Consider the following 25,519-nt stretch of genomic DNA (forward strand, 5'->3'; position numbering starts at 1 on the left):
TGAAGGATGAAAAACACACACACAAAATAGTGGCGAAAAACTTTTGCAAATTAGTGGAAAACATTAGTTACCGGATCCAACAACATAAAGCAAACTTGCAAGCAAGATAATCATGAAGAAAGTCAGTCCTTCAGACATCAAACTTCTAAAATCCAGTAATAAAGAATTCTGAAACCAGCCAGAGAATGACAACATGTCAAATACAGGGGAACACATGAATATCAGAAACTAATGTATGTTGAGAAACACTGGAGGGGCACAACTGCTAAAAGATTAGCAACTAGAGTTCCACATACAAAAAAGATACGCTTCAAAAAAAAAATGTGAAAAAAGGTATGTTCAGATGAAGAAACTGAAGAGAACTCATCAAGCATGCCTTTACTATAAAAGATGTTAGAGTTTTCAGGCTGTAGGAAATGGTTTAAACGGCAACTCAGACCTGTAAGAACAAATGAGGAGCATGGTAAATGGTAAATATGTGGGTAATTGTAAAAGATTACATCTTATTTGCTTTAAAAGACAGGACTCTTGGGGCACTTGGGTGGCTCAGTCGGTTGAGCGACCGACTTCAGCTCAGGTCATGATCTCACGGTTTGTGAGTTCGAGCCCTGCGTTGGGCTCTGTGCTGACAGCTCAGAGCCTGGAGACTGTTTCTGATTCTGTGTCTCCCTCTCTCTCTGCCCCTCCCCCACTCATGCTCTGTCTCTGTCTCTCTGTGAAAAATAAATAAACAAACAAAAAAAAAGAGACAGGACTCTATTTTTTTAAAAATTTTTAAAAATGTTTATTTATTTTGGAGAAAGAGACAAAGAGAGAGAGAGAGAGAGAGAGAGAGAGAGAGAGAGAGAGAGAGAGAGAGAATGTGAGCAGAGAAGGGGTAGACAGAAAGATGGAGACACAGAACCTGAAGCTGGCTCCAGGTTCTCAGCTGTCAGCACAGAGCCCGACGCAGGGCTCCAACTCACGCACCCCTAAAAAACAGGTCTCTTTAAAGCTACAACACTGCGATGTGAAGACAATAGCATGTATAGATTTAATATACTAAATAGTAAATATCTGGTCATTTTTTTAAAGATAGAAGGACACATGGAGACACAGGGAAAAAGGAGAGGAGACCAAGTGAATATGGAGTCAGATTAGCCAACTGAAAATTCTATATCCAGTACTTTAAAACTTGTGCCATTTCCTTCTAGTCTCTGTGTTTTCTAATTAAAATTTTGCATTCAAGTCATTCTTCCTCTATGGTAATAAATCTAGGTGATTTTTTTTTAAACTTTTTTTAATGTTTATTTATTTTGAGAGAGAGAGAGAGAGAGAGAGAGCGCGCACAGAGCCCGACTCAGGACTCGATCCCACAAACCGTGAGATCGTGACTTCAGCCGAAATCAAGAGCTGTACGCTTAACTGGCTGAGCCACCCAGGTGCTTCTAAATCTGGGTGCTTTTAGGATTTACATTATGTTTTTTGTATTCAGCAGTTTAACATGCATTTCTTTGGGTTTACTGTATTTGGAGTTGGCTTAGCTCTTTGAATCTGTAGACTTATGTATTTCAATTTCAGATGTTTTCAGCTATTATGTAATTATAGAGAAAGTCCATTTGCAGTAGCAACAAAAATCAAATACGTAGGAATAAATATAGTAAGAAATATGCGCAGCCTATAGAAGAAAAATGCTAAAACACTCACGAAAGACACAAAAGTGGTTTTGAAAAAAATGCATACATTCCCTATTCTCAGATTGAGTGAACATACTTAAAATGCGGCTCTCTCTAAATTGATTAATAAATTCGGGCAATCTCAATGAAAATACCAAAAAGCTACTTTATGGAGCTAGAAAATCTAATATTAACATTCATATACAAAAATAAACATACAAGAATAATCAGGAACACACAGAAAAATGACAAGGAGAATCTGGTTGTAACAATCTTTAAAATATACCATAAAACCTATGTAATTTAAATTTTTAGAAAATGTTTTTATTTATTTTTGAGACAGAGAGAGACAGAGCATGAGCAGGGGAGGGGCAGAGAGAGAGGGAGACACAGAATCGGAAGCAGGCTCCAGGCTCTGAGCTGTCAGCACAGAGTCCAATGCGGGGCTCAAACTCCTGGACTGTGAGATCATGACCTGAGCTGAAGTCGGATGCTTAACCGACTGAGCCACCCAGGGGTCCCCAAAACCTGTATAATTTAAAATGTATTATCACACGCATAGAAAAATAAGGCACTGATAATAAAGATAAAATCATAAATAGATCCCAAATATGCTTACTTAGCATATGACAAAGGGGGTATTTCAAATCATTAGGGGAAGTATGGATGGTATAACTGGGTAGTCCTTGGAAGAAAGATAAAATGAGATCTGTATCTCACATGATAACAAGAATAAACTACAAATGGATTAAGGATCTAAATGTTAAAAATGAAGCCATGCAAGTATCAGAAGGTAACATGGGTGAATTCTTCTCCAAATTCAATATAAAGTAAGTCTTTCTAACTATGTTTCAAAAGCCTAAGATAATAAAAGGTTGATATATTTGGCTCACTTAAAATAAAAATATTTGTATGTCTAAAAAATCCCATAGAAACAAAGTCAAAAGATAACACACAGTGGAAGAATATATTTGTATCATATACCACAAAGGATTGATATCTCTAATATATATGGGACATAGGATCAAAAACCTGATGGGAAAAGGACACGAAAGTGTTCCTAAAGGCCAATACTCTAACAACTTGAGCAATAAAAATAATGATATTATTGTATAATGATTCTAAGAATAAAACTTAAATATACATTAAAAATTGAATAAATAAATGGTGATGAAGGATAAGTATTCCTTTAAGAATAACTGCAATTAAAAAATATAAAAGGAAACAAGCAAATAGAAAACCACTATTAGGTAAATACCACAGTCATAACTGTCTCAGACAAGATCCACGGATGAATGTTCAAACAAATAGGCACGAATTTTTAGAGAAGGAAAATATTTGTAGAGTCACAAAATACCTCCCCCAAGATAATTATTTACAACAAAAAGAAATAACTTGTAACTTCGTTATAGCGGGGAAATTCAGTATATATACCCTCAGCCAATTTACCAAGGTTAAGATCACAAATAAGACATCAACAACATGAACCCCAACAATACGACGCATTGAAAAGGACTCATCACTTCCGTGGTATTCTTGGCAAAAATGCATAGCCACATTCTAATCATACGAAAACATCAGACGGGTTGAAAAAAGGAGAGGATTCTACAAAACAACTGTCTAGTAAGTTTAAAAAGGTGTCAAGGCCATGAGACAAGGAAAGACGAAGGAGCTATCCTAGAAAGGGGACGACTACAAAGACAGGATAGCAAAGTACAACGTGTTATCCCGGACTGGCTCCTGGAACAGGGAAGGAGCATTACCAAGAGAACTGATGAAAATGAAATAAGGTCAGTAATTTCATTAAAGGTATTACAGCAACGTTATTTCCTGTTTTTGATAATAGTACTGTGGCTACATAAGATGTTAACGAAAGAAAGATGAAAGGTCTCTCAGAATTCTACGCACTATTTGTGCAGTTCTTCTGTAAGTCTGAAGTGCAATATGGAAAAGTTTTGAAAAAACAATTCAGCGTTACCAGGGGTCAGGGAGTAGGTGAAAGGACTGACTATACCCAGGGGCACAAGAGAACATTTTTGGATGATATAAAAAAAAACGTTCTATATCATGCTGTGTTTGGAGTCACATGACAGTATTCAGTTGTCAAAACTGAATTATGCACGTGGATTGGTGAAATTTGGTTTTATGTAAATTACACCTGACTCCAGCAGACAAGAAAAGAATTCCAAATGGAAGTATCATCTTTAAAAAAAAAAAAAAAAAAAGGTTGGCTTGCAATCCCAACAGAAACAGCTAGGAGCAGAATGGAGAAATACCAAATAAGATTATATACGCTCTTACCAGATTAATTAACTGTGTGTGCACCACATCTTCTACCAAAACTGCTGTTTCATGAAGAGGCCTCCTAGCATCACCTAAAGAAAACCTGCAAAAAAAAAAAAAAAAAAAGAAAGAAAGAGATTAAGCATACCAATACTAAGTAAGGACTGTAAAACTAAGAAAATACAAAAGTGAAAGATATTTATTATAATAATGTTAATAAAGTACAAATTGTTCTATCAAACAACAGAGTGGATGTGCAATGTTCTATCGACAAAGAACTGCATTTCTCCCATACAAGCTACAACTTGTAAAATGCAGTGTTATCTATGATTTCTTGATTTGTGTAGGATATTGGAAGATATTAACCACTACTTCATAATACTGGCAACCAGAAAATCATGTTACTATATCCAAAGTACTAATACAGTAACATAGTAACAGCTATTTAGAAAAATTATAAAAGCAGGTAATGGAATTAGGCAAGTAATGTAATTAAAATGCAAGTTGCTTAGAAAAATGTATATAAATGCCATGATATATTATTTCTAATTATACATAAGCAGATTATCAAGAATGGGTTACTGATCTTAAAAGTCCTTTTCTCAACTTTCATATGGTGGGCCAGATATGCAGAGAATCCCTTCCCGGTGAAGAACATTTGAAAAGGCACAATACTGTGTTAATGACTTTAACCAGCAGTGTAGGAGATAAAACAGAATGCTGGCAAGATGATAAAATACAGTTCCACTGGGAGAGCCCTGGAGCCAAAGTTTATTCTGAAAGCAACTAATGTCATAATGGCCCATAACCTGGATTTCCTTTAATACAGTATTCAAAAAATAGGAAAGAATGCTGGGACCCCAAGCAAGGCAGGAGGTCAGTTTGAGGGACCTAATATGAAGTTGGTGATATCTCGTATGTGTGAACTAAGCAAATACCTACTCCACAGAAGGCATTTTGCCTATCTCACCTGAGGCTATGAGTAAAAGAACAAAAAATGGAGTGCTGGCATGAGGAGAGATAAATGGAATAGAATAGAGAGCCCAGAAGTAAAACCTTACATTTTATACAACTGATTTTCAGTAAGGGTGCCAGGAACACCCAATTTGGAAAGGACAGTCTTTTCAACAACTGATGCAGGGAAACAAGATCTCTACACGGAAACAATGACGTTGGATTCTTACCTTGTACCATAAATAAAAATAAACTTGAAATAGGTCAAAGACCTAAATTAAAAAGCTAGAATTACAAAACTCTTAAACCAGGGGGCAATCTTCATGACCTTGGATTTGGCAAGGGTTTCATAACTATGACACCAAAATAACAGGCAACAAAAGAAAAAATAAATATATTGGAATTCATCACAATTACAAACCATCAAAGGACAAGACAGGGAAAAGACCACCCAGAGAATGGGAAAAAATATTTGAAAATCATAGATCAAATAACCAGAATATATTTTAAAAACTCCTATAACACAATAGAGAAAAAAAGGATCCCAGTTTTAAAATGGGCGAGAGACTTGAATCAATATGTCTCTAACGTAAACATACGTATAGCCAATAACCAGTGAAAAGATCCTCAGGATCATTAGTCATTAGAGAAAAATGCAAATTAAAATCACACTGAGAAGCTACCTGACACCCAGAAGGGCATTTCTACCATCAACCCAACAGAAAGTGTTGGCTAGGTTATAGAGAAACTGAAAACGTTGTACATTGCTGGAGGGAAGGCAAAATAGTACAGCCACTGTGGAAAAGAGTTGCGTGGTTTCAGAAAACATTAAGCACAGGATTTGCATATGAATGCTAATTGAATAAGCCAGACAAAAAAGGACAACCATTGTATGTTGCCACCTGTACGGGTCATCTGGAAGAAGAAAATTCATAGAAACAGAAAGAATAGAAGACACAGGGGGACTGGAGAATATATGCTTAATGTGTGGAGAGTTTCTGTCTGGGATGATAAAAACTTCTGTACAATAAACAGTGATGACGGTAGCACAACACTGTGAATGTATTTAAAACTTAAAAATAGTTAAAGTGGTAAATTTTATGTTTTATATTTTATCACAGTGATTAATATGGATGAAAAATAATAAAGAGTGGAGAGATGCAACCATAAATGTAATTAGCGATTCGAACAGATCTGAGGAAATTACCCATAATACATCATGGATAATAACAGAATATCATGATCAGTATCACGCCAAATATGTTGATACTGAGGTGAAATGGATAAATTCCACTCCCCCCCCCAAAAAAAAAATACAAATGGCCAAAGTGACTCAAGAAGAAATAAAAAACCTGAATAGTTTTATAAATGTGAAAGAAATTGAATCGGCAGTAAAAAAATCCAAACCTAAGCAAAACCAAAACAAACAAAAACATAACAGCCTTACCATTGTACCAAACACGCAAAGAATCAATTATTTTAATTTGGTACAACTTTTCAAGAGAACAGAGTAAGACAAATACTCCCTAACTCATTTATTGAGGCTAATATACCTTGGGTATCAAAACTAGAAAAAAAAATCAAAGAAAATAAAATTACACATAAATTTTACTCTTGTACATAAACAGAAAATAAATAAATGAAAGGCATGAATAACACAAAAGGTGGAATGAGAGGGAATTCACTTTCTCTACTGCTCTGCACCTATGACCTCATGAGAGCTCCATATGATCGGTTAGCAGGAAAAAAGAAGACTCGGGTCCTGGTTTACAAGTCCCGCATGATATACAGGCATCTCCCAGAAGTGAACTGTAGTTCCATAGCACTGCAGTCCCATGGTGAAACTTCCCTGAAAGACAGTGGTGAAGGGAAATCCTCCCAATCAGAAAACCATTCAACAGTGCGCCTAGTTGTTCCTTTGATTTGAAAGGACAAATTATATACTGATTCATGGGCTATGGCCAATGGTTGGCTAAATAAATGGGAAAGGACATGGAAGGAACATGATTAGAAAATTCATGAGAAGGAAATTTGGCAAAGAGGCAAGTAGATAAGATTTCTCTGAACAAGAAAAAAAGTGAAGATATCGGAGTCCCATGAGAATACTCATGGGCAACCTCAGCAAAGGAGAATTTTAATGATCAATGGATACTATCAGCCTTTTGCCCCAGTCACCCTGTCATCATTCAATGGGCCCATGAACCCAGTGGCCATGGTGGGAGGGGTGGAGGATACGCAGGACCCAGTAACATGGATTTCCACTAACCAGTGCCATCGTTGTTACAACCCCTGCTGAGTGCCTATCTGTTGGCAGCAAAATCAACACTGAGTTTCCAAAATGGCACCACTCCCCAAGGTGACCAGTCATTTCCCTTGCAACACGTTGATTATATCAGACCACTTCCATCACGAAAATGAAAGGGTATGGTTCCTACTAGAATAGACATTTCCTCTGAATATGGATTTGCTGTCCCTACACGCAATGCCACTGCCAAAACTACCATCTGTGGACGAACAGAATGCCTGTCTGTTGTCATGGTATTCCATACAGCATCGTTCGTGACCAAAAAACTCACTTCACAGCAAAAGCAGTGGCGCACTGGGCCCATGCTCATACAGTTCACTACTCTGAACATGTTCCCCACCATCATGAAGTAGCTGGTTTGACAGAATGGTGGAATGGCCTTTTGAAGATCCAGTTACAGTGCCAGCTACGTGACAATATCTTGTAGAGCTGGGGCCAGGGTCTCCAGAACATTTATATATCCTGTGAATCAACATCCCATATATGGTGCTGTTTTCACCCACAAACTGGACACACAAATCCAGGAATCAAGGGGTGGAATGGTAGTGGCAGCACTCATTACCACCCCTGAAGACCCACTAGCAAAATTTTGCTTCTAGTTCCCATGACCTTATGATTTGCTGGCCTACAAGTCTTCTGGAGAGGGAGGAATGCTTTCACATTTATTCCACTGACACAACAATTATTCCATTGAAATAAGACTTAAGACTGCCATTCAGTCACTTCAGATTGCTCATGCTTCTGAATCAACAAGCAAAGAGGGAGTTACTGTGCTGGCTGGGGTGAGTGATGTTGACTACCAAGTGGAGACTGGACTGGTCTGCCACAGTGGAGGTAAGGACATGTCTGGAGTACAGGAGATCCCTTAAGCCACCTCTTAGTGTTACCATGCCCTGTGATTAAAGTCAATGGAAAACTACAGCAACCCAATCCAGGAAAGACTATTAATGGCCCAGATCCTTTGGGAATGAAGGTTTGGGTCATTCCACCAGACAAAAAGCCACAACCAGCTGAGGTGGTAGCTGAAGGCTAAGGGAATACAATAGGGGTAGTGGCAAAAAGGTAGTTACTAATACCAACTATCCACATGACCAGTGACAAAAGCAAGTGTTGCAATCATCATGAATATGTCCTCCTTATTTTGTTATGAATATGTTTGTGTGTGTGTGTGTGTGTGTGTGTGTGTGTGGTAAATACTGTTTCCCTCTCTTATTCCCTTATCATGTAACATAAAATGTATTGAATTAATAGCATAATATTTATTAATTTTACATCACAGAATTTAAGTTAGGGATATTAAGAAGAAGTGTAAACATCACTTAAGGACTTAACCTCATCTTCTGGGAAACGGGTAATGCATTTTCAGTTGTACACTGGATAATCGTATGACGTTAGGCAAAATTATGACCTTGTTATTGCCTTTATTTGGAGATTAAGAATAGTTTAAAGAGATGTAAATGGGTGCCAAGTGGACATGGGTGATGGTTAATTTTATGCCTTAACCTTATTGGGCTGTGGGGTACCCAAGTATTTGATTAAGCATTAACCTGGGGGTGCCTGGGTGGCTCAGTTGGTTAAACATCCAACTCTTGATTTTGGCTCAGGTCATGATTTCATGGTTCATGAGATTAAGCCCTGTGTGGAGCTCTGCGCTCTTGGAATTCTCTCTCTCCTTCTCTGCCCCTCCCCTGCGTGCATGCTCTCTCTTTCAAAATATACAAACATTAAAAAAAAAAAAAACAACAAAACAATATGGATAAGTCTGTGAAAGTATTTCTTTCTTTCTTTCTTTCTTTCTTTCTTTCTTTCTTTCTTTCTTTCTTTCTTTCTTTCTTTCTTTCCTTTTTTTCTTTTTGTAAGTCTATGTATATTGAAAGAGAGTCAGAGAGAATGTGGGAGGGGCAGAGAGAGAGATGGAGAGAAATAAACAGAATCCCAGCCAGGCTCCATATCACCAGCATGGAGCCCAATGGGGCTTGAATTCACCAACAATGAAATCATGACCTGAGCTGAAACCAAGAGCCAGACACTTAACCAATTGAGCCACTCAGGCATCCTGTGTGAAAGTATTCTTTTTTTAAGTTTATTTTTATTTATTTTTTGAGAGAGATACAGAGAGCAAGTGAGGGATGGGCAGAGAGGGAGGGAGACAGAATCCTAAGCAGGCTCCGCACCATTAGCACAGAGACCGATGTGGGCCTCAAACTCATGAACCGTGAGATCATGACTTGAGCAGAAGTGAAAAGATAAACACTTAATCAAATGAGCCACGCAGGCACCCCTGAAAGTACTTCTAAATGAGATTAACTGAGTAAGGCAAATTGCCCTCTCTAATATGGGTGGAAAAAAGAACAAAAGGCAGAGTAAGGGAGAAATAGTCCCTCTGCCTACCTTCAAGCTAGGACATCAGTATTCCACGCTGCCTTTGAACTCAGACTGGGACTTACACCATCAGCTCTATGGCTTTTCAGGTTTTCATACTGTTTATTCCCCTGTCTCCATTTTTGTTTTTAAATTTCACAATGTACATCTTTGTACCTTGTATTTCATTAACAACTTATTGTAACTGTATTTTTACTACTTACGTTTTTAGCCTTCACACTAGATGTATAAATGATTTACTCAACACCATTAAAACATCTGAGTACTATGAATTTAACCAGTGGAGTCTGTACGTTCATTTATTTTCCAGTTACTACTTAGCATCCTTTCATTTCAGTTTCAAGGAGTCCCTTAACATTTCTTATAAGGCTAGTCTAGTGGTTATGAACTCCTTCAGCTTTTGCTAGTCTATGAAAATCTGTATTTCTCCTCCAATTCATAAGGACAACTTTGTCAGGTAGACTATTCTTGGCTGCCAATTGTTTGCTTCCAGCGCTTTGAATATATCATGCCACTCTCTTCTGGACTACAAAGTTTCTGCTGAAAAATCTGCTGACAGTCTTGCGGGGGAGGAGTCCTTCATATGTAACAAGCTGGTTTTCTCTTGTTGCTTTTAAGATTTTCTCCTTGTCTTTAACCTTTGACACTTTAATTATATGTGTCTCAGTGTGGATCTCTTTGGATTCATCTGATTTGGAACTCTGTGAGAATCCTGAATCTGGAAGCCTGTTTCTTTCCCCTGGTTATGGAAATTTTCAGTCATTATTTCTTCAAATAAGCTGTCTATCCCCTTTCTCTCTCTCTCCTCCTTCTGAGACCCTTATAATGCAAATATTGGTCCACTTGATGGTGTCTTTAAGTCCCTTAAGCTATCTTTACTCTTTTTAATTCTTTTTTTTGCAACTCTCATTGGACGAATTCCACTGTTCTGTCTTCAATTCACTGATCCTTTCTTTGGTTTCATCTAGTCTGCTGTTAAACCCCTCTTTTGAAATTTTCAGTTCAGTTATTGTATTCTTCAACTCTGTGATTTCTGTTTGGTATTTTTTTACATTTTCTCTTTGTCAAAATTTTCACTGTATTCATGCATTGTTCTCCTGATTTCAGTGAGCATCTTTATGACCATTATTTTGGACTCTTTATCAGGTAAATCACTTACCTCACTATCTTGAGTTTTATCTTATATTTTTGTTTGGAACATATCTGTTCCTCATTTCCTTCACTCTCTGTGTTGATTTATGTGCATTAGATAAAACAGCCACCTCTTCCAGTCTTCTTTTTTATGAAAAAAAATTTTTTATGGCACAAGAACAGACACTCAGATCAACGGAACAGAATAGAGAACCCAGAAATGGACCCACAAACGTATGGCCAACTAATCTTCAACAAAGCAGGAAAGAATATCCAATGGAATAAAGACAGTCTCTTCAGCAAGTGGTGCTGGGAAAACTGGACAGCGACATGCAGAAGAATGAACCTGAACCACTTTCTTACACCATACACAAAAATAAACTCAAAATGGATGAAAGACCTAAATGTATGACAGAAAGCCATCAAAATCCTCGAGGAGAAAGCAGGCAAAAACCTCTTTGATCTTGGCCGCAGCAACTTCTTACTCAACACGTCTCCAGAGGCAAAGGAAACAAAAGCAAAAACTAACTACTGGGACCTCATCAAAATAAAAAGCTTCTGCACAGCAAAGGAAACAGTCAGCAAAACTAAAAGGCAACCGACAGAATGGGAGAAGATATTTGCAAATGACATATCAGATAAAGGGTTAGTATCCAAAATCTATAAAGAACTTATGAAATTCAACATCCAAAAAACAAATAATCCTGTGAAGAAATGGGCAAAAGACATGAATAGACACTTCTCCAAAGAAGACATCCAGATGGCCAACCGACACATGAAAATATGCTCAACATCATTCATCATCAGGGACATACAAATCAAAACCACAAGGAGATACCACCTCACACCTGTCAGAATGGCTAATATTAAAAACGCAGGCAACAACAGATGTTGGCAAGGATGCAGAGAAAGAGGATCTCTTTGGCACTGCTGGTGGGAATGCAAACTGGTGCAGCCACTCTGGAAAATAGTATGGAGGTTCCTCAAAAAATTAAAAATAAAACTACCCTACGACCCAGCAATTGCACTACTAGGTATTTATCCATGGGATACAGGTGTGCTGTTTTGAAGGGACACATGCGCCCCAATGTTTATAGCAGCACTATCGACAACAGCCAAAGTATGGAAAAAGCCCATCTGTGGAGAGGTTCATTAATCAGCCCCTAGATATGTGCCAACTTAGCCTGACCTTTAATTGATAGTTTTTAAGATATGCAATAGGCCTCTTTCAGGAAAGACTGGGAGGTGGGCATTTCTAACTGCTGTCTCTGTGCTGACCCCCAGGGGAAAAGCCAATTAAAAACTTACTTTTGGGGTGGCCCGCTGGTACCAAAGCCAGTGTGTCCTCTAGGTGGCAGTCACAAAAGTTAGATTAGCAGATGTGTGCATGAGGTCCTTTCATGGAGACACTGAACCATAGTAGGGCAGAGGGAATCCTGGAGACCTATGCTAAGTTAGAAGCCTGACCTTCAGGCTTCAGTTTTTTCCACCAAGGTTTATTGAGAAGTAATTGACATATATCACTGTGTAAGTTCAAGGTGTCTGGTTTACACATATTGTGAAACAATTACTGCAATAGATTCAGTTAATATCCATCATCTCATATATATACAAAAGAGGAAAGAAAAATTTTTTCTTTGTGATGAGAACTTTAGAAACTACTGTTAACAACTTTCTTCCAGAACACACAGCAGCGTCAGCTATGATCATCATATTGTATGTTACATCCCTAGTAGTGATTTATCTTATAAGTGGAAGTTTGTACCATGACCGCCTTCCTCCAATTCCCCTGCCCCTCACCCCCTACCTCTGGAAATTATAAATTTTATCCCTTTTTCTATGATTTGGTGGGGTTTTCGTTTTTGTTTCTGCTTTAGATTCCACATATGTATGTGATCACATGATATTTGTCTCTCTATCTGACTTATTTCACTTAGCATAATGCATTTGAGGCCCACCCATGTTGTCACAAGTGGTAGCATTTTCTAATTTTTTATGGTTCAATAATATTCCAATGTGTGTGTATACCTATACATATATGTGTATACATGCATGTATGTACCTATTTATCTATATGTTTATTGATTCATCCATCGATGGACAGGTTGTTTCCATGTCTTGGCCATTTTACATAATGCTGTCATGAACATGGTGAAGGTATTTTTCAAGTTAGTGTTTCTATATATATATATATATATATCCATCCATAAGTGGAATTACTGAGTCAAATGGCATTTCTCTTTTTAATTTCTTGAGGAACCTTCTTAATGTTTTCCATAGTGGCTATAACGATTTGAAACCCCAACACCAAGGCACAAGTGTTCCCGTTTTCTCCACATCCATACCAGCACTCGTTGTCTTTTTTCATGATGGCCATTCTAACAGGCATGAGGTGATACCTCATTGAAGTTTTGATTTCCATTTCCTTAATGATAGTAACACTGAAGATGCTCAGTGCCTGCGGTGCCTGTGGACCATCTGTATATCTTCTTTATATATTTATTTAGTTTTTTTTAATGTTTATTTACTTATTTTGAGAGACAGCATGAGTGGGGGTGGGGGGAGAGGCACAGAGACAGAGAGGAGATGGAGAATCCCAAGCAGGCTCTGCGCCATCAGAGCAGAGCCCAGTGAGAGGCTCAGTCTCACAAACTGTGAGATCGTGACCTGAGCCAAAATCAAGAGTTGGACGCTCAACCAACTGAGCCACCCAGGCGCCCATATATATCTTCTTTAGATAAATGTCTGTTCAGGTCCTTTGCCCATTTAAGGTAATATTTGTTTTTTTGGATGTTGAGTTATAGGAGCGCTTTATATACTTTGCATATTAACCCCTTATCAGATACATGATTTGCAAAAAAAAAAAATTTTTTTTCCATTGCACAAGCTGTCATTTCCTTTGCTGAATGGAAGTTTTTTTGTTTGTTTGTTTGCTATACATCCAACTTGGGGTTTTTTTGACTTTGCTGTCTGTGCTTTAGGTGTGATTTCCAAAAACTCATTACCAAGACCCATGTCAAAAAGCTTTTCGACTGTTTTAAGAGTTTCAGGTCTTACATTATGTCCACAAGCCACTTAGAGATAATTTTTGTGAGTGGTGTAAGACAGGGGTCAAGTGTCATTCTTTTAACGTGTATATCCAGTTTTCCCAGTGCCGCTTATTGAAGAGATCGCCTTTTTTCCATTGAGTATTCTTGGCTCCCTTGTCAAATAATAGTTGGCCGTATAAGCTTGGCTGCAGGCTGCAGCTTTTAAGAATGCAAATGGGCACCTTTCAAGGAAAGGCTGGGAGACAGGCATTCCTGTCTGCTGCCTCTGAGCTGAGCCCTGGTGGGGGACAGCCAAGGTAAGTCCCTGGGACACTTGGCAATCCTGCCATGAACTGTTCCTTTCTTTGCTATCATCTTGTGGACTCAGTGGACAAAACCCCATTGGCTTTCAGAGTTAGGTGTTGTGGGAGCTTGTCTTTCAGGTGAAAGTCCTAAAAGTTGGGGCACTGGGTACTGGGTCCAAATATTCTGCTGCTTAGAGAGAAAGAAGCTAGGAGTTCTGAGTTCCTACCTGATTGTATGTCACGGTGCCAGGATGGAGCTTATGGTGAATATATCTTACCCTTTCCTATTTCAAATTGAATTCTTTTTTTTTTTTTTTTTTTTTTTTGGTCATTTGCTTGATACATAGGAATTGCTTAGCTCGTTTCTGGACTTGTTCAAAGGGAATTTTTCTGTGTATGGTTGTAGACTTGGTGTGTTGATGGAAGGAGGTTAGTTTGGGAGGCTCCTATGTCACCACCTTGGACTGGAATCTTGGAATTCTCAGGCTTTCTACTGAAACTAAAATTTACACCACTGGCTTTTCCGTAGCTCATGTCTGTGGACTCAGACTGTAACTTACACCATCAGCTCTCCTGCTCCTGAGCTACTTGGACGTGGACTAGAACTATACCAATGGCACTCCTGGGTCTCTAGCTTGGTGACTGCAGATCTTAGGACTTCTCAGCTTCCATAATTGTGTAGTCAATTCCCTTATAATACATCATTTTGATACAAATACACTTTTGCTGAAAACGGGAAAATATACCCAGCAAGGCAAGAGTGAAACATAAATCTATTAATGATAATAATAATTAACTGCTTAAATTTTAATAGAGAAAAACCATATAAGCATCTCACTAGATACAGGAAAATAACTCAACAACCAATCATGACCAGAATTTTAGTAAACGTGGGTTAAAAGGCATTTTCTTTGATCTGATTGGGAGAATCTACCCAAAAATGTATGGGAAACAATATATTCAGACACATTCATCCTCTTTGAAGTTCAGACCAGTAAAAAGACTCCTTGTATCCCACTTTTATACAGCTTTCCCCTGCGTTTCAAAAGGTCACAATACACCACTCTGCTTTTACAAAAGACCTAATTAGTACCCATTTGTGCTAACAGAAATCCAAAGAAGATCTTTGAGTTCATGCCAAAAGGTAAAAAAGTAAAAAATCGTGTTCAGCATTTGGTTTGCAGCAGCTGTCACACAGGCAGTGCCCACCCCAAGCGGCTGTCACACAGGCAGTGCCCACCCCAAGCGGCGAGAGTGAGGCCATCAAGCTCTTTCCCGGGGAGCTATACTTGGCCTCTCAGCATGGAGCTGCCTAGCTTGGAACTGTGTCCACGAGCATCTGTGCTTTATCTGGACTTATTTTATATGTTCATTAGTAAGATGTGTTCTGAGGCATTAGAAAAGCCTAAGTGAGGTTATTTTTGGGGTCTGGGAACACTAAAAAAGTTTTCCATATGAATTAATGGTAATTGCGTCTCACTTTAGGCCACTTTGGCTTAGGAAGGTTTCAGGGGAACGCTCTATTTTTGGATAGTGGGGTGAAACTTGTAACACTTAAGATCATGGCCAGAACATTAAGACAAGAAAAGGTTTAAACCACATATAGATTGCAAAAGAATAAACTAAATCACTCTATTCACACATAATGTGAGTATCGACGCAGAAACCAAAACGAATTGGAAGACAAATTATTTGAATTGATAAAGGAAGTTATTGAACATGTTTTACAGTAATAAGATGAAGCCACAAATATCATCACCACCAAGGGAAAATGAACTCCTAAGAACAGACAGCAGATGGTGTTTACCAGAAGTTAGGGGTGAGGGAAATGGGGAGATGTTGCTCAAAGCGTATAAACTTCTAGTTACAAGATGAATAAGTTCTAATCAAAGCATAGTGATTACAGTTAATAACATTGTATTTTACGCTCAAAAGTTGCCAAGAGAGTAAATCTTAAATGCTCTCACCACAAAAGAGAGGTAATTATGTGATGTAATGGAGGTGTTAGCTAAAGGTAAGGTGGTAATCATTTTGCAATAAATAAGTGTATCAGGTCAGCATGTTGTGTCCCTGAAACTTACACATTATATGTCAGTACATCTCGATAAAGCTAGGGAAAAAGGCAAAGGTAGGAAACACAATTAAAAAGCAATATAAACTGGTTCTTAACTGTACATGAAAGAGCCAAGAGCCAAGAACAGTCAGGACACTTTTGAAGTGGAAGGATATGTCCTACCAGGCTTATTATAAAGCTATAATGTGTTATTGGTACAAGGACAAATAAACCAACGAAACACAAAGGTAATAACAAACCCACATTAGAGAGTAAATGCCACAGTGGCAAAAATCTTATGTTCACTGACATGTTCGGTATTTAGTTCTTTGGAATGCCTTAACAAAGTTCCCCTTCCATTACTTAAATCACTTCAAATCTCACTACGGCAAAAGTACAAAGTTATCAACGTGAAATAACGGACTCAAAGATAAAATAAATTCAAGTCACATCTCTAGTAAAAAGAACACCTTACGTGTATTAGCATACTTACTTGTATTAACATACTTCTTGTGTTAATCTACATAAAATGTACAAATAATTAGCAAATTTTACCTCAAAAAAAGTTACAATTTGTCTACTTACAATAGTCTTCATTAGCATACACTTGTAAACTACCTAAAACATGGAACGTATGTAAAACTAAGGGCAGGATTTGGGGAGTATGCTGTTTTCCTTTTCAAGGCTGTTCGTACTGCAGCTGTATTTCTACAGTTTTTCTCACATTACTTCTGCCCAAGTTTTTTCCACACACGGAAAGCTAGACATTGTTCTAGTGAGTTCTGGAAAACAGCAATGAAAACCACTATATCTAGCCACAGTCATTCCCTTTTCACTCTGCAATGTATACAATATTTTTAAGTCCCTCAAGGACAAAATCCAAGTGATTGACACCTCTAAAAATCTGCTTTTTTTCTTTTCTTTTCCATGAATGACCTACCTTACTATTTACTGATGTCTTGACTGACTTGTCTGGGGTCTAGTTCCAACAAAGTCTGATACTCCATTGCTTCACACACTGCCTCGATGCCCTTACTAACATCAGTACTGACAGACCAGCTGCCACCAAACATGTTTCAGGAAACTGTCCTAAAAAGGCTGTCTCTGCTCTGGTCCCCTGCAGTGACTATAACACGCGAGCCTCCATTTTAGGGAGGGCTGTAACTTTGAGAACTATGGTCACAGCAAGTCGGAGGCTAGAGCAATCCTGCCAAACTCTGCCTAATGATGATGGTGGCAGAGTCGCTTACAGCCTACCTTGTCACCCAAACAAGACTGGTCTGATTCAATTCCAGGATCAGATGCCTCAGTGAGCACGACGGCAGCTAACTGTGCAATTCCCTTGTCAGGTGCAAAATGGAGGTATGAAACAGGCAAGATTCTTTATGATCTTTTCATGATTATTACACTCCTTATTACGTACACCTGTACTCAGATATAGGAGGGTGTGTGCTGAACAAAACCATGGGGTATGGCTTCCAAAGGATGCAGAACTCAACATTAAGCCTTTCAGTATTTTTGTTATGTGTATGCACAAAACAGTCGACAATTGGGGGCTATCCTTTAAAAAGACATCTATTAAAGTATATATATATATATATATATATATATATATATATATAAACATATGTTTATATATATATAAAAAATATATAAAGTATGTATATATTATGTATATGTATATATATGTATACATATATGTATATATTATGTATACATATATGTATATATTATGTATACATTATATATATATTATATTTATACATTATATATATATGTGTATATATATATATAGTGTATATAAAATAGAAAAAGAACTTGTTTCAGAGACACTTCCAAAACACAGAAAACAAAATTTTAAAACTATACACTGAGTATTACTATAGTCATTATGTGTTTTGAAAAAACAAACTCTAGTTCAGTAGGTTTTAACTTTAGTTTTAAAAAGAAGTGGGGGGACAAAAAAGGAAGCTAGGTGCCGGATATTTGCTATCTTACTCTATGTTGAGCCCCTACTTGACAGTTTTTGTTAGTAATTCATGCCAAGATGCTTCCCAAGTGTGTAGTGACATGCTTCCGGTGACTCTGTAAATTCTAAATTATTATTCATTTACTAAAATCTTTTGCTAACCTCCGGATCCTATGTAAATGTATGTATCTGATTATGTACCCTTAGACCCATAGTCCTTACATCCACTTACCCCCTAAAGTGAAAGGCAATCAACCCTAAATTCTTTTAATGTTTTAAGAAAAACAAACTTTCTGAGCAAGCACATACAGTATGTAATACCGCTTTTTAAGTTATACATATATTGGTATAAAACAAATTTCAAAGAAGGTAAAAGGAAAACAAAAAGTATTTTTAAAATAAGTATTATTTATTGATATGAGAAAACTTTTTTACTTTGATTAAAATATATGTATAATTTGGGCGCCTGGGTGGCTCAGTCAGTTGAGCGCCCGACCCTTGGTTTCAGCTCAGGTCATGATCTCACAGTTTGTGAGCTCGAGCCCCACATTGGGCTCTGTGAGGAGAGAACAGAGCCTGCTTGGGATTCTGTCTCTCTCTCCCTCTCTCTCTCTCTGCCCCTACCCCAGTTTACACTCTCTTTCTCTCCCTCTCTCTTAAGAATAAACTTAAAAAAAATTTTTTTAAATATATGTATAAATGGAAATATGTATTAGCTTTATGTAAAATAGCTTTACATATTTTAAATATGTATCCAGTTTCCCCAGGACTCATGGATTTCCCAGTTATTCTCTACCAAATAAATCAGCTTAATTAATGCTAAAAGGTCACAACATACTTTTTACAAAAAAAAAAAAAAAAAAAAAAGACAAGCCACAAGTTACTTTTTAAAAAAAATTTTTTTATGTTTATTCATTTTTGAAAGAGAGAGAGAGACTGAGCACAAGCAGGGGTGGGGCAGAGGGGGCGGACACAGAATCCAAAGCAGGCTCCAGGCTCTGAGCTGTCAGCACAGAGCCCGACCCAGGGCTTGAACTCACAAACTGCGAGATCATGACCTGAGCCAAAGTTGGACGCTCAACCTACTGAGCCACCCAGGAGTGCCTGAAGTTACTTTTTAAAAAGAGAATGAATGAGGGGCACCTGGGTGGCTCAGTCAGATGAGTGTCCGGCCGGCCGGCTCTTGGTTTCAGCTCAAGTCATGATTTCACAGTTTGTGAGTTCGAGCCCCCCATCAGGCTCCATGCTGATAGTGCAGAGCCTGCTTGGAATTCTCTCTCTCTCCTCTCTCTCTGCCCCTCCCCTGCCCGATGCTCTCTGTCTCTCCCCCAGATTAAATAAAAAAAATAAATAAAAAGAATGAATAATGAACAAAATGTATATATTTGCTTTCAATTACCCTAATTATTTCAGCTCTAGGGTCCCAAAAGCAAAACAAACAGCACATGGGGGAATCTATCCCTTCATTTGGAGATAATGCTTTTCCGTGCATGAAGCTGAGGACTAAGTTTAGGACAGTTAGCGAAGGAGCAGCAGCTACTCAGCTGAATCTTCCTGAAGTCACCGCTCGCACTCAGGAGAAGAAACAGCACCTGCTGAATAAGGGGCCTGAGATGTGAGCCCAGAAAAACAGTTACAGTTCATATGGCGTGTATCAAACTGAGAAGATTACAGTAATTGCAGAAGAAGTCCCACTACATCCTGGCCATTAGCTACAAAGAAGAGGAAGTCAGTTATGATGAAAAGAAATTAGCCTGGGAGTCTGACAGCCTGGTTCTAGTTGATACTCTGCCATGAAGGAGTACCGTGACCTTGGGCAAGTTACTTTTCTGGATGCCTCACTTCCTCCACAATGAAAGAAGGGGACCGGATTAGATGATCATAAAGATGCCCTTTGAGATATTTGATTTTGGTGCCGGAAAGCAGCTATAAACCTTAAATTCTAAAAACTTACTTCTTCAAGAATTACTAAAAAATTATATTTTAAGAAAATCACTTTTATAAGAAAATTTCTGTAAGAAAATTAAATCTGACTCAATTGAGTAAATTGGGTAAAAATCATGAAATTAAGAAGACGGAAATTTTTTAAATGGGTAGCATAGAAAGGATTAAGGGAATACAGCCAATTGTTGGAAGGGCAATAAGGCTACAACCTATTCCTGGTCCTTTAGATGGAAACAGTTTCCAAGAAATATCTCACTGCCTCCTAAGGAAATTGAAGGGGAAAAAAAAAAAAAAAAAAAAAAAAAGCCCAAAACACTAAGTAGTGTTTGTATTTAAGAATATCATCGGAGTATTTTATATTATTCTTTTTCAGTATATTTAACACAATCCAATTTTGGGTCTAAAATATTTGTTTTCAAATGTTCAAGCCCTGATGAAGAACATAGTGGAAGGACTGAAAAGATGTTAATCAAAGGGACTGTTTCATTTAAAAGACCCTTTCCCAATGTATATGTGTACTAGGTCATCTCACTGTACAGTTTAGATGTCTTAGGATTTTACTGGTTAGTTGGGCCTCAGTGAAACAGGGGGTGGGGCATGGGGAAGAGGGTCTGAAAAAGAAACCGAGGAGGTAAACACCTAAGACAGAGAACAGCAGGCCCACGAGCAGATCTGCTCATCAAGTACCCAGAACCAAACATAAAAGAAAGGACAAAGAGACGTTTCTTAACTACCCTGTGTGCGTCTTCTTGGATGCTGAGTTACTTTCAATACTTACCACTGGCTACAAACTCTAATGTGGTTAAATTATTCTGGATGCTGTGGTTAAGTAATTGCTGTGGTCTTGGGAGCTACTTTTTGTTTTTTTTTTATTACTTCTGATTTTTTGGACGGTTCTCTACCTCAGGTAATTGACATGACTTTGGAATGGACACTGCGTGACTACTGCTTGGTGTGAGAAGGCCCTGGGTGACTTTCTGTCCCCAAAAGAAAGTTTCCTTTTTCCCTTCAAACCACTTATTTGATTACACTGTTATAGGGTAGGTATTACCATAATACCCAGGAATTTCTCCTAGCTGGAATTAGAGCGAAGAGCAGGCTGCAAGCCTAACGCACACTCTCGTCAGCTAACCCGGCATTAGACGGCACATGCAAATACAGACATCATGCGGGTTATGTCATTCTGAGCCAATATTTGTCGAGACTGATTTACTCACTGTCCAAAGCGGGGGAAAAGTGCAGATGTTTGACCACGAGCAGTCATTTAAGGCAATCAGACAATCATAAACACATGCAAATTATCCTTACTCTTCAATTTTTAATACATCTAACCTTCCTAACTCTATGATTTTATCTACCTGTTTTCCAAAGAAAGAAGTGAGTTCACTTAACAGGGGCTCTGAGAAAGACAAACTAGTAAGTAAATTAAAATATCAAATAAATACTTAAGATGACAGTTTTTCTAGCAGTGAGTTTTCTCCTTGCTTGCTTCAATTTTCAACATTGATTTCCCCATCCCCCATACTATAGCATATATTCACATATCACTTAATTTTTATTTGTTATGAGAGAGAGACGGAGGAAGGAAGGGACAGAGAGAGAGAGAGAGCACGCACACACATGGGGGAGGGGCAGAGAGAGAGAATCCTAAGCAGGCTCCTTGCTGTCAGTGCAGAGCCTGACACAGGGTTCAATCCCAGCACCATGAGATCATTACCTGAGCTGAAATCAAGAGTCAAATGCTTAACAGACTGAGCCACCCAGGTGCCCCATCCCATACATCATTTAAGTGAACTTTGAGAATATTGTTAAAATTTTATAAAACTCCAGGAAACAACTATAAATATCTGGAGATATAAGAAACGATTATAAAATTATCATATATGATGTAAAATTTATAATATCGATTTGAAAAAAATATAGATATGTTAACTATATCTGTATAAAGTAAAACAAAAATCAAGTTATAATTTAGAAAAAGTAAACCTTTCAATCACCTATATGAATTGATTAATCCACCAATATTTACTGGGCGCCTAGCACGTGTCAGGCCCTGTTATAGTTGCTTAGACTACATCAAAGGACAAAACAGATAAAAAAAAATAATAATAAGTAGGGTTTGTATTCCAATGAGTAAAGGATACAAGTAACAATATACATAACAAATTGCAAAATAAAAGATTTGCATATTAAAAAGATGACATAGGAAAAAAGAAAACACAGAACCAGAAAGTGGGAAGCGTGGGGTAGGGGAAAGGAGGAAGTGTGAAATATTAAAATGGACATTTATTAATTTTTAATTTTTGACTCGAAAGAAGTGGCTTTTAAGAAATGGGAGTGTGAGAAGACAAATTAGAAAACTGTACAAATCAAAGACTCACCCAGGAAAGCTAATCTAGAATTATCAGAGCACAAGGTACGGAATGTACATCTGAGAACGTTCACAAAAACAAGAGTATCTATATACATTTCTTCAGTCAATTCAAGAGCAAGTTCTCTCATGTGCCCCATATATTTTTAAGAAGTTCTGTATCTGAGTATAGTTGAACCACAATGTTACGTTAGTTTCAGGAGTACAACACGGTGATTCAAGATCTCTGTATAGATTATGCTGTGCTCCCCACCATGTAGCTACCACCTGTTCCCATACAACGCTATTGCAATACCAATGACTACATTCCCTATGCTGTGCTTTTACTCCCATGCCTTCTGCATTCCATAAACCGGAAGCTTGTATCTTCCACTCATACATATTATGCTCCTGAGAAGCAAATATCCGAAGTTCAAACTCCGATGAAACAGCAGCATAATTATAAGCACTCCTTGCTAGAGGGACATGAAAGGTAATGAATGAGAAGTACACCAATCACTGCACGTTAGGTCAGGGAAACCCCCAATAGATTAGTCGTTTCATCTTGTTTTAAAAAGAAGGAAAATAAAGGTCAGAGAGGTTAAACAACCAGTTCGGGGTCACAAATCCACTTAGAGGCAAAAGGTAGGCCTTTTATTTCATCCAGAACTCTTTCTCCCATACCATGTTAAATGTGCAAAAAGTGTAACAAATTAGACAAATGAACCTAAATGACCATTTATCAAAGATTAAGAGCAACAAAATAATATAAAGGGAACCTGGTTCAATTACTTTGCACAACTAAATAATTTTTCAAGGCTTTTAGAGAGATGCATAATAACTTCAAGAAAGTTATTTTGGTCCCTTAGGCCCCGAAAATATTTAATAATATAAGGATTCTATCTTATTACTGCTGAAATTTAACAGTCAAAAATTAACATTCTATAACATAGGATATAGACACATGATAATCACAAATTTCACCCAAATTTTCAAGCATATTTCATGGACTGGGAATCAGAGATTCAAGAAAGTTAAGAGATTTGCCCATGGCATTAACAAATAGCAAACTTCAAAATTACATGCTGTGATGTGAGACAGTCACTTAAAGATAGGAGAATTTGTACTATACAGATACTTAGAAATCAGCAAAATGGATAAACATGTACCAGCACCTCCCAAATTGATAGTGTCCAGAAAAAGGTATTCTGTAGTTACATGTATTTAGGAAATGTCTGATATTTTATTCCTCTCTAGATTTGTAACACATTATATGAAACGCTCTAAGAAATTCTGCAGGAAAGTTTTCAATGTATTTACTGTGTATGTAATCATTTTTCTAAGCCCACTTAGTTACACAGCGTTGAAAATCAATTCAAGAAACGCTGACCTAAGCAAAACAAACAAACAAAAAATTCCAATGTGATTTAAGAAATTCAGTGATGGGATTTTTTTTTTAATTTTTTAAATGTTTATTTTTGAGAGAGGAGAGAGAGAGAGAGAGAGAGAGAGAGTGAGCAAGAGAGAGACAGAGCGCAAGCAGGGGAGGGGCAGAGAGAGAGGGAGACACAGAATCCGAGGCAGGCTCCAGGCTCTGAGCTGTCAGCACAGAGCCTGATGGGGGGCTCGAACTCATGAACCATGAGATCATGACCTGAGCCGAAGCTGGATGGATGCTTAACTGACTGAGCCACCCAGGCACCCCAAGTGACAGGATTTTAAATGAGCTGCAGCCCAAAGTGTTAGAACTTCAAAGTTTTCCAGTTTTAAACAATGAGATGATGCTAGTGGAAATAATAAAATAACCAAATAACTGGCTAGATTTTTTTTTTAATTCCTTACTCAATCACCCAATATTTACTGTGGGTCTCTATCATGTCAGGCACTGCATTTTACACTAGCTGAGAGTTTCTCAAGTTCCCACAAAGTAAAGATTCTTCTGTAGCTATGGTAAGCAGCCACGAGAAGTATTAAAACTTGTCAGGGGATCATCTAACAATGGCAGCTCCTCACTTGTGAAAGCTAAATCAAGAACAGACTGCCTCCAGAAGACTTGCCTCTGAGTGCCACCAACCAACCCACAACAGTCCCATCCGGGTAACCTCTCTTCTACAGACGATGTCAACTCCAGAACAGCACCAATCCCTGAACTCCACTGCTTCCTGAAAACTCTGCGTAAGACCAGCTGTCTTTCACCAGCCCATGCCTTTCCTTTAGGATAAGAAGCGACATGAACAGTTTTGTCTTCTTGAGGCACTGAATGATGGCCTCACTACAGTTTTACACAGCCTCTGAGGAAGTCTGCTCTCACAACCCCGTGCACTTGACCCTCCTCCTGCCTTTTTTCCCCTCGTCACTTTCTATTTTGAAAGATTCCAAATCAACAGAAATACTGAAATAACAGTACAATGGACACCTATATACCCTCCACTTAGAATCACCAACTGTTAGCATCTGGGCACATTTGCTTTCCCTCAAAATTATACATGCATGCGTGCGCGCGCGCGCGCACACACACACACACACACACACACACACACAATTTATGTACATACAAACACACATACACAGACATATATACCTGCCTGTTTATCTGTATCTATTTGTCTTTGAACAGCAAATATTTTTTTGAGTGCTTTACAGGGGCCTGGCACACTGAGATGAATTACATCATTTAAACTGCTTCAAAAACCCCACCGCCCCGTATCACTATGCCTGTCCCTCCCCATCTTAGAGAGCCGTTCCTTTATACTAAAGTGAAATTCTGTTTGTTAACTTCCACACTGGCCTTAGTTTTGCCACCTAGACCTAGATGACATATCAAATCTATCTTTTACATAACAGGTCTTCAAAAGCCTGAAGAAAACTTGCTTAAAAACTTTTTAAACAATTTGACGTATAATTTATACACCATAAAATCCACATGCTTCAGGTGTACAATGCAGTGGGTTTTTAAAAAAAAAATTTTTTTTAAACATTTATTATTGAGAGACAGTGAGAGATAGAGCATGAGCATGGGAGGGGCAGAGAGAGACGGAGACACAGAATCTGAAGCAGTCTCCAGATTCTGAGCTGTCGGCACAGATGCGGGGCTCAACGCGGGGCTCGAACTCACAAACCGTGAGATCATGACCTGAGCTGAAGTCGGACGCTTAACCG

General features: G+C 38.1%; 1 protein-coding gene across 4 annotated transcripts in view; it reads right to left on the reverse strand.

The window, feature by feature from the left end:
- The window catches only part of SUPT3H (SPT3 homolog, SAGA and STAGA complex component), a 546,620-nt gene that overhangs the window by 262,164 nt on the left and 258,937 nt on the right, over nucleotides 1-25,519 (reverse strand). For all 4 annotated transcript variants that reach the window (XM_058736123.1, XM_058736125.1, XM_058736124.1 and 1 more), the window contains exon 3: nucleotides 3,957-4,041. In XM_058736123.1, coding sequence (XP_058592106.1) covers nucleotides 3,957-4,041 — 85 coding nt within the window. The remainder of the gene's footprint in view (nucleotides 1-3,956; nucleotides 4,042-25,519) is intronic.

Source organism: Neofelis nebulosa, chromosome 6 (assembly GCF_028018385.1).
Source record: "Neofelis nebulosa isolate mNeoNeb1 chromosome 6, mNeoNeb1.pri, whole genome shotgun sequence".
In the NCBI taxonomy this organism is placed as follows: domain Eukaryota; kingdom Metazoa; phylum Chordata; class Mammalia; order Carnivora; family Felidae; genus Neofelis; species Neofelis nebulosa.